This window comes from Cryptotermes secundus, unplaced genomic scaffold (assembly GCF_002891405.2).
Source record: "Cryptotermes secundus unplaced genomic scaffold, Csec_1.0 scaffold188, whole genome shotgun sequence".
NCBI lineage: Eukaryota > Metazoa > Arthropoda > Insecta > Blattodea > Kalotermitidae > Cryptotermes > Cryptotermes secundus.
This window is the reverse complement of record NW_019738872.1, coordinates 379390-390166: the sequence shown is the minus strand read 5'-3', so window position 1 is coordinate 390166 and position 10777 is coordinate 379390. Positions and strand designations below refer to the sequence as shown.

The 10777-nt window shown below is 38.8% G+C and overlaps 1 protein-coding gene across 1 annotated transcript in view; it reads left to right on the top strand.

The window, feature by feature from the left end:
• Positions 1 to 916: 916 nt before the first annotated feature.
• LOC111871085 (mitochondrial-processing peptidase subunit beta) overlaps positions 917 to 10777 on the top strand; it is a 42808-nt gene continuing 32947 nt past the window's right edge. Inside the window, exons 1-2 of the mRNA XM_023863872.2 lie at positions 917 to 1062; positions 1639 to 1860. Of these exons, the coding sequence (XP_023719640.1) occupies positions 1003 to 1062; positions 1639 to 1860 (282 nt within the window). The 5' untranslated portion in view covers positions 917 to 1002. The remainder of the gene's footprint in view (positions 1063 to 1638; positions 1861 to 10777) is intronic.

The following is a 10777-nucleotide window of genomic DNA, read 5'->3' as shown; positions in this document are numbered from 1 at the left end:
CCGGACTAGTAGGAAGGTGTGTCTTGTCTCAATGGTCATAAAAGTGAAAGTTTGCTAGCAGCCCATTAGAAAATGACTGGGGGTTGCCAGCTTGTTTTGAAGGTATAAATCCCTTGCACTTGTCTGTCAGTTGCCACCCTCCTTGCGTTCTTAGTACGCCTCCAAAAGGGATTCTTGGAAATACTTGGGGTGGTGAGGCTGTGCGGATTTTAGTGCATTAACCTTCTGAAACACAATAGTTTGTTCTTCACGAACTTTAAAAACCGTTAGTTGGACAAACCCTTCTGCAATTCTCAGAATCACTTTTCCTGCAGCCCGCTAGTTTATGTCTGCGTGAGACTTCTTGTCTTCTGGTCTGTTGGGAAACTGTCTTTACAAAAATAGTTCTACTAAAATTTTAATACTGATTTTAATATCAATTAGCTCTAAAAGTTGAGGGGCCGCACTTTGTGGCTATGGGGGCCGCATGTTTTACACGGCTGTTCTACATATTCTTCGCCTTTGTATCAAAAGTCACGAGCATCCACGTTGTCCCAAAGGGGAATATCAATTTTTTGTAAAACTTTTTTATCTTAATGTTACAGTACATCTTACGTTCATGTTATTATTTAAAGCACAATAGATCATTGAAGGTCGCAATGCGGCGGTCGGCTTTTATGGCCCACACCTTACATACATGTTATTATTTATGAAAATAAATGTTTTACAAATATTTCAATTTTTAGTGCGATTGGGGTCAAATGGTTCGCCGGTCATGATGCTACGCCATATTATTTATTTTGTGCCCCCATGAAGTTCATCATTCCGTATCTAAAATACGTATGAACTGTGTCATTTTCGCGACTATTCACGACCGTTCACGAACTTCACGACTGTTCACGACTTTGCAGAGATGAGAACATAGCCGAATTTCATTAGGTGGCTAATCTTCCATCCAATTGGTGCTAGTGGTATTTTTGCAGGTTGGTAGATCCCGGATCCTAGATATAACTGTGGAAGAAAATGGCGGCAAGGCTGGTTAGGTTGGGGTCTGCGGTGCAAAATAACACCAGCCTGTTTAAAGTACGTACCACATATTTCTTAGTTTGTGTTGATTTTATTATAATTGCCTATTATTTGCTAAGCAATGATACTTGCGTTGTCACATTTGCTTGAATGTGGGCAGTTCCCACAAGTTAATTGCTCAGTTATCAGTACATGTATTGTATTTGATATTTTCATATTGGCTTTACCGTACATTCCCCCCCCCCTCGAGGCCAATTTTTGTTTTGCAGAAGTTACACATAAATTAAGGTTTTGAACGTAGTCACGTGTTGTATTTCGTGCCAGAAATTGTTAGTAACATTCTGTGTCACGAATATTTTCTCAACATTCAAAATCTGGTTTTGGGTTGTGATCAATTACTGTTAAATTCGAGTACACGGAGGTAATCGGGATACAGCGGCCGGTGGGCACCTGTCCTTTGTAATTTTTGGATTTTATTTTTCTTAAATGACGCACTCCAAAGACCTTGATATGTGTTTTTAATATAGAAGGTACAGTGTTGGTAGGGAAGTTAGGATTTGTTTCTCTAGTGCCTCCACAAACTTGAATTTTACCTTTGTTATAATTTGCACTAACAGTTTTCTTTTCGTGAAGGGCCTGTGTAAATGGCAGTCAACAGCTGCTGAAGCTTATAAACATAAGCTGATAAATGTTCCTCCAACCCTAGTGACTGTTTTGAAAAGTGGGCTGCGTGTGGCATCTGAAGATAGTGGTGCGGCAACTGCCACAGTAGGGATTTGGATTGATGCTGGGTCAAGATATGAGGATGATAGGAATAATGGAGTTGCCCATTTTCTGGAACATATGGCTTTCAAGGTGAGGTTTATTATTATGAAATTACATCTTAATTAACAGACATCCTTAGTGTAGCAGTCAGTGTCAGTTTAGAGAAGTCACATATAGAGCAGTTGGTATAGTGACTGGCTATGGGCTGGATGACTGAGGGGTCAGAGTTTGAGCCCAGGTGAAGGAAAGAATTTCTGCTTCTCCACTTTGTCCAGACTGACTATGGGGCCCACCCAACCTCCTATCCAGTGGGTACCAGGGCCTCTTCCCCAGGGGTAAAGTGGCCAAGCCATGAAGCGGACCACACATAAAACTAGTGCTGAGGTCAAGAAAACTTAGTTCTATACATCCGCTCACCAATATACTTTCATGGCATAATGCTTGATTAGTTAAGTACATTGACAAGTTTACCTTTTATGTTTACATTTCAGTTTATTGAAAATGAAGTTTAATATGTTGAGTTGCTTGGGCCGTAGGAGCAAGGGAACGTGGTTATTTGTATACAAAGTGTAACAAGTTTCCAGAAGCATGTACTGAATGTACAGAGGCTTCACCAGGCTACTGAATCAAGTTTTCCGTACCGTGAGTGAACATGCAAACAGTATCCAAACATGACTTATTCCACAGATGAATGAGCAGAGATGCTGTTAGCTGCATTACTGTGTACTTGCTACTGTTGTTTGTGTTACACAGCTATCACTGCATATTCAAATGGCTCATTAATACCTATTATTTCTGTTTGTGTTGTCAGAAGTTCATTCTGATTTTTGATTTGTGTTCTCATTTACAGNAAAACTTTGAACAATTAATATTTGTAATTAATGTATTAGTAATTGTTGATTTGAGGTGGTGAAAAATACACTTGAACAGGAGAGTTTTTTGTGTAACATCTCTGAGAAATATCGATCATGTATGTACAGAAAATTCTGCTGTTCAAGTGTATTTTTCACTACCTGGACAGCAGAATTTTTGGTCACTGGATTTTCATTTGACCTAATTCTTCTAGCCACACTTTGACCACGAGGTCAACTCAGCCTCTATGAAATGAGTACCAGGAATCCCTGGGGGGGGGATGAAGGGCAGTTGGCATGTGAGGCTGACAGCCTCGCTGCCATCTGCGAGCCAAATTTCTAGGAAATGGGGAGCCTCAACATCTTAGAACACTATGGGCTTCCATAGCCTGTTACAAGGATAGTTTTACCTTTATGTAGATCATTGTCTTATAAAATTAGGTTTTGCCATACGTATTCTGGTGTTGAGTTCCAGCTTTATCAGTTTTTTTTATTTGGTCGATCCTTCTTAGGCACACTATGGTCTGCCCCACACAACCTGAGAGATGAAGTAAACAGGTTGGTGAGGGAGGGTACATCAGATATAACAGAAGCTTATACCCCATCAGATAAAATTGCACAAATGTTTTTCATCTTAACTCTTTGACTGGCGCGGGCATGTTTTAATGCCCGGATGATGCCAGCCGTTCCCTGGCGTCGGCGTGTTTTAGTGCTTTGACAATCTCTTCCCTTCTTTGGTCTCTTCGCACTCATCAACCAAAGACATATATATGATAGTTTTTGTGCATGGTTGTAAAGAATCCTTGTAAACTTCGTGGGGGTCTGTATTATTGTCAGAACCCTCTGAGAAGGCAAAGGTCTGAAAATATTTCACATTCATTCAGTTTCACCATGGCTTCTCGCAGCAAGTGTCGGCGTGTTCCTACAGACCAGCTGTAAAGTGTTGTGAACGAGATTTGTGCTGATGATGATAGTGGTGATGAAATAATGATTCCTGAATTAGATGAAATTGATAGTGACAATAATACAGTGATATACAATGATCCACAAGACAGTAATCATGAACATTTACCTACCACGAGTGCGGTGCCTGAGACGCCCATCTCATGGACGTAGGGAGACATTGTACCAACAATAGTTCCATTTACTAGTAGTTTGGGGATCAAAATTGATATAACACATAAAATGCATCCCTTTTCATGGATTAAAATTTTTTCTGGATGACGACTTAGTAAATCACATCACAACTGAAACCAATCGCTATGCTCACCGGCACTTCAACACACATGAGTTAGCTCCTCACTCTCAAAACACAATTACAAATATGTCACACCAGATGAAATGTGGACATACTTAGGAATTGTGTTCATGACAGGAATCAACAAACGCCCTGAAATTGAAGCATATTGGTCCAATAAGCCCCTATTTCACACTCCATGGTATGGACAAAACATGTCTTTGTGGTTGAATAGTTTCATTCTATTAAAAAAGAACACAACAAACGAAAAACACAAGAAGAGAAATTACAAATTCAAAGATTTTATATTGGACTGTGTAGAAAAATGACTGAACCAAACAAACAGTGTGGAGAGGGAGAAGAGTGAAGGAATGAATACAAATCTATTGTGTCAGACTCGAGTGCAGTCACGCCTCTGCCCACGACCTTGAAAAGACCACCAGTGAAAGAGCCAGCAAATCATCTAGAGGGTGGCCTGATAATTCACAAAATGGTCCATGTTCCTCCCAGTAACAATAAGAAGAATGGTGCCCTGAGAAAGTGTCGCGTGAGTGCTAAGCACAAGATTAGAAAAGAAACAAGTGTCATGTGTGCAGGCTGTGGTGTGGCTCTCTGCAAACTTTCATGTTTCAATGTTTATCACACGAAGAAAAACTAGTAAAGAGGTATGGAAAGGCATTTATTGCATAAAATAATGTCTTTTTATTAGTTCCTGAAAACCTCGTTTTTAAAAACCAATTTTTGTTAAAGTTGTTTAGAAAAGAAGTAACTACATGCATTTTAGTGACATAAGGTTTAAAGAGCCTGCCAGGACAGGGGTGGGATTTAAATACCCTTTGCGCCAGTCAAAGAGTTAATGTGTATTTATGGAAAATTGAATTAAGAAAATACAGTAGTCTGTTTTATTGTCAGTAAATGCAGCAGGAGTTTACTTATATTCAGAATAACTAAGGAACTATTAATAACATTGTAGTGAATCCTTGAGAAGCTTCCAGTCACTCAGCTACTCGAGAATTTCCCAAGATTTTGTGGAGGCAAAATTTTCATTACTGTATTCATGAGGGCCCACCACTGATACCTACCCTGAGGCAGATGAGTGCAGTCCATATCACTCCATCCTATCTCTTTTAAGATCTGTGAGGTCCATTTTAATATTATCCTCTTCTTTCTAGGTCTTCAAAATGGTTGCTTTCCTTCTGGCTTTCCCACCAGAATCCTATGTGCATTTGCCTTCTCCCCTGTGTGTACTGCAGTATGTGTTCATCTCATCCTTGATTATTCTTGGCGAAGGGTACAAGTTATGAAGTTCCTCATTTTGCAGTTTCCTCCAACCTGCTGTGAAACAGCAGTTTACAGCAGTTTGACATAACAGATGAACTGCTGGTCACATTTTTTTCATTCATTGGATACTGAAAAAGAATGGCAGTACAACGAAACAGTACATCAGCTACTTCTTTTGGTTTATTTTGGACTTCACCCATCGTCTGGTATGTGAAAGACAAAAAACCACAACATTTCCGAGACTGGATCTGTCTCCGTCTTCAGGTGGATAAGGAAGGATAAACCTACTTAGTTGGGCCCCTTAGAAAGAGCTACTCTCAATCACTGGACTAGCTCTTTCTAAGGGGCCCAACTGAGTAGGTTTATCCTTCCCTATCCACCTGAAGACGGAGACAGATCCAGTCTCCGAAACGTCGTGGTTTTTTGTCTTTCACATACCAGATGATGGGTGAAGTCCAAAATAAACCAAAAGAAGTAGTGTATACACCATCGTCAGAATCCTTTCAAGTCTATCTGAGTACATCAGCTGTTTATAGGCTTCAAGAACATGTATAATTCAGTTAGGAGGGAAGTATTACGCAGCATTCTTATAGAGTTTGAGGTACGCATGAAAATAGGCTGATTATAAATGAAACCTATAGTAAAATTGGTGTAGGTGAACGTTTGTCTAATAATTTTCCAGTCCAAAATGGTCTGAAACAAAGAAGCGCTTTGTTGCCATTGCTTTTCAACATTGCTTTCGATCATGCCATTAGGAAGGTCCAGGAAAACCAAGTGGGACTGAAATTTAATGGAACACATAAGCTTCTTGTCTACACTGATGATGTATGTCAATTGGGAGGTAACATTTACCATAAAGAAAACATAGAAACTAATGATGCTAGTAAGGAGGTTTGTCTAGAAGTAAATGCAGAGAAAACTAAGTATGTGTTTCTGTCTCATCATCAGAATGGGATGGAGGACAAAATCATAACATAAAGATAGCCAAAATTCTTTGAAAATGTGGCCGGGTTAAAATATTTGGATATGACAATAACAAATCAAAATTTGATGCATGAGTAGATTGAGAGTTGATTGAATTTGGGTAATGCTTGCTACCATTCAGTCCAGAACCTTTTGTCTTCTCATCTGCTGTCCAAAAACAAAAATTAGAATATACAAAACTATAATTTTGCCTGTGGTTCTGTATGTGTGTGAATCTTGGTCTCTGACATTAAAGGATGGACATAGCCTGTGGATGTTTGAGAACAAAGTGCTGAGGAGGATATTTGGACCAAAGAGAAATCACATGACCAAAGGCTGTTGAAAACTGCATAATGAGGAGCTTGTTAGCTTGTACTCTTTGCCAAGTGTAATTATAATGGTCATCTGAAGGAAGATGAGATGGGCAGGGCATATAGTACAATTGGGGGAGAAGAGGAATGTATATAAGATACTGGAGGGAAAGCCAGAAGAAAAGCGACCATTAGGAAGACAAAGAGATAGGTGGGTGGATAATAATAAACTGTATCTTAGAGTGATAGGGTGGGATGGTATTGACTGAAATGATCTGGCTAATGATCTGATGGCTGCAATAGCACAGCATACTCATGCTGCTTATAACAGTACTGTATAGACAAGGCTGTAGTAAATAAAATCTTGAAGGCACATACTAAGATTGCCACCCTACCATTGTTCCTTAAACCCCATAGATCTTGTGTGGAGTAAGGTCAAGGGGTGTAGTGATAAATAATGGAAAGTTTACAGTTGGTTCAGTTAGAGAACGGTTGGCTTTGAAAAGTAAAAGTGTTATGCCAGATTGCTGGAAATCGTGCTCAATATGTAATGAGCATCAAAGTGTTAAACATGTGAAGGCTGGACAGCCTTGAAGAAGTGATGGATCACATTGTCATCAGTTTGGATGATGATACAGGCTCTGCTGACAGCAGTGTATTTGTCATGGAGGGGATGGAATATCTCAAAGGCAGCAATTAAGCAGTGAATTAATTGCTGCACATTAATTTGTTGCACTTAGCGATCTCGTAAGTGCATCAATGAAGAGTACTGTGTTATGGAATATAACAGAATGTGGTGAATTGAAAGTCAGCTAGTGTTATGGAGGAATGTATCACGTCCATCTTCAGAGACAAAGAATAAGCTACATAAGAAACTGTAGTGTTTATTAATTTTTAATTTCTTTTCTATAGACATATTCTGTAAGGAGAGTAATGTTTTCATCATTAGTAGTAACATTACTGCCTCCTGGTTATGCCACAGTCAGTCTTGGTTTTGAGTCTCGCTGGACTCATGACTGTATTGTAACATATTCAATAAAACCATTGCCAGGCAATGGCTTGGTAAACACGTCCCAACATGCAAAAATATAGGGGAAACTGTGTTTCCTATGTGGTCTGTGCCAAGCAGCGATAGAACAGTGGGGTTATACAATCCCTTTCTAGGCAACCCATTTCTGCGTATTGGACCAATACGGTAACGTCAGCAACAGAACTGTCTTTTCTTTGCGATCTGTGTTGCAGCTATATAAGGACTTGTGTGTAAAGAGAACCCCGTGTGGAGGCGGGGTCGAATACCTCCACCATGACCCTGCAAGTCGTAGGAGGCGACGAAAAGAGAAGTCTCAATTCTGAGACAGTAAAATATGGTCACAAGTCCCAAGGGACTCGGACCCCTGAAAGACTGCTCTGGCAAGAGCCAGCAGCATATACAAAAGACAGAACCGTCCTCTCATCAGAGATGGCGCCCCACAGAAACAAGACCGTAACTGTCAAACGGTAATAATTAATATCTGGTCATGAGCCCCAAATTGGGCTCGACACCAAGACTTACTCACTGACTGACCGTCAGTCACAATGTGACTTCCCATTTAATTTCAGTCCCATCTGGTTTTCCTGGACCTTCCTAATGGCATATTCTAAAGCAAAGTTGAAATGGAGTGGCAGTAAAGAATCTCCTTGTTTTAGACCATTCTGGATAGGAAATTTATTAGACAAATGTTTACCTATATGGACTTTACTATACATTTTATTTAAACACATTTTAATTACCCCAACTAGATTCATGGATATCCCAAACTCTATCAGAATATTGTACAATACTTCCCTCCTAACTGAATGATAGGCTTTCTTGAAGTCTATGAATAGCTGATGTACTGCCTTATCATACTCCCATTTTTTCTCCAATATCTGATGAAGGCAGAAGATATGATCTGTACTTGATGTGTTACGTCGAAACCCACACTGATGATCCCCAATAATTTCATGTATATATATGGACTTAACTTTGGGAGAAGAATATTGGATAAAATTTTGTATGAAATTGATAGCAGTGATATCCCGCAATAATTACTACCGTCAGTTTTATCACCATTCTTGTGAACTGGTACAATAATACTATCCTTCCACTGATCAGGCAATTTTTCCTTATGCCAAATAGAAGTAATTAGATTGTGGATCTTAGAGCGTAATATTTCACCTCCTGCTTGAGTAAGTTCTGCTGGAATTTGATCACTACATAGCACGTTCACCTTCAAAAGGGCTAGGATCAGGTACTAACAGCTCAGCTGTATGGATTTCTGTCTGCCTAACCTCACTGACCCTATGTACATTCAGTAACTGAGAGAAATAGTTCTTCCGCCTATTCAAAATGTGGGAATCTGCAAGCAGATCACCATTCTCATCCTTCACTAAGTTATTGCTAGGCTGGTAACCCCTCTTAAAGTCATTTATTCCTCTATACAGGTCTCTAATGTTCTTGTTCTCACTGTTCATTGTAAGTTCCTCAATTTTGTCTTTCAGATATTCCCTCTTCTTGTTCCTGAAATGCCTTCTGGTTTCACGTCTTATATTGTTCAGATTATCCCTGGTTATTTCGCTTGGATGCTATAACCATTGCAATTTGGCTTGTTTTCTTTGGTTTCGTAATTTTGATCATCCTTCATCGAACCATGGCTTATGCTTCTTCAGTTCATAATAACCTAGACTCTCTTTGGCAGAAATTTTCATATTCTCTCTAATAGTTTCCCAAGCTTTATTAACATCCACCTCAGTGTCCAAGTTTTCCAAAGCCCCGAACTTATTTGAGATTTCAAGACGATGCTGCTCTTTACCATCTACCTTGTTTAATTTCTTGAGACTGAACCTCTCCATATGAACTCTGTGTATTGTTTGTTTGCTCACTGACAGTCTTTCCCTAACCTTTTACACCACCAGGTAGTGGTCAGTATCACAGTGTGCTGCCCTGAATGATCGGACATCGATATACTTGAGTTGCATCTCCTATCTATCAAAATATGGTCTATTTGATTGTGTATCTTCCCATCCGGAGATGTCCAGATAAATTTATGGATGTTATGATGTGGGAACATTGTACTTTTGACAGTCAAATTTTTTTATGTGGCAGAGTTTACTACTGCAACTCCAGTATCATTACTAATTCCTTGCAAACTCTCATTCCCAATCATTGGTTTGAAAATGTCTTCCATCCCTACTTTGGCATTGAAATCTCCTAGCAAAATTTTCATAGGGTACTTCGGGAATTTATCAAATACATGTTCTATTATTTCTTACTGAAAACCGTCGCAACACAACGTCAATAACACTTGTAAGCAGCTCTAGAAGATTCCTTTGCTACATGTTTTGGCCTTCTATAAGGCCATCATGATGCAAATACATGAAACCTTTCTTTATTGAATTGCATGTTAAATATAAGTCACAGTGCTAAAGTTCCAAGTATGCAATAGTATAAAATGATATGAGTGGATACAAATATAAGTTACAATAAAAGTTAAAATCTTAATTGATCAGTTACATAGTCAAAAGTATAGTTAAAAATTGTATATGAGATGGTACTTGGAAGTTCGTAGTTGCAATCGTAATACATGTAATACCTTATACGGACATATTATATACAAAATAGCTGATATGGTGTTCAGTGGCCCGTTGTTATGTTGTATGTTATTGCTTAATATTTTATACCCGGAAATAATATACCATTGGTAATATTTGACGGGTGGCTCCATTGTGGAAATGTCCGATTTGATGGAGAGAGAGATTATTTCAGTAAGAAATAATATATGATACACAACAGGATGCATTCATTGAAAAATACGTGTTCTAGTTCTTACAGAAGCGGAAACTATATATGATTATTTTATGCAAGATGTTTCTACAACACACTGCAAATTGTTAAATTAATTTGTTTTACGAGATGTTTGGGGACAGACTAATGAGACAGATTTTGATCTACAGGGTTTCCGGACTTATATCCCTGTGATTCTTATCTGTAGGGAAACTTAAAAAATAAAGCATATTCAGGTGATCCCACATTCACTGGATGAATTTAACCACAAAATTTGTGAAACAGTTACATATATCGAGGTCACTATATTCAGACTAGTGCCAGTCAATCTTTTCAAGAGACTTAAATTCTGTTTGAGATCTTCTGGGATACATTCTGGGCATGTACTATGATTACAAAGTCTTCTAAACAATTTAGGCACTTTAAGAAAAGCAGGCCTCTATTTATAATGTATAATATACAGGGAGATCGAAAAGTCGCGCACATCAAACTAAAAGTGTTATAAATTGTATTGCAGTTAATATAGTTATATCTCCTACCACTAGATGGTACTGTAGGGAGT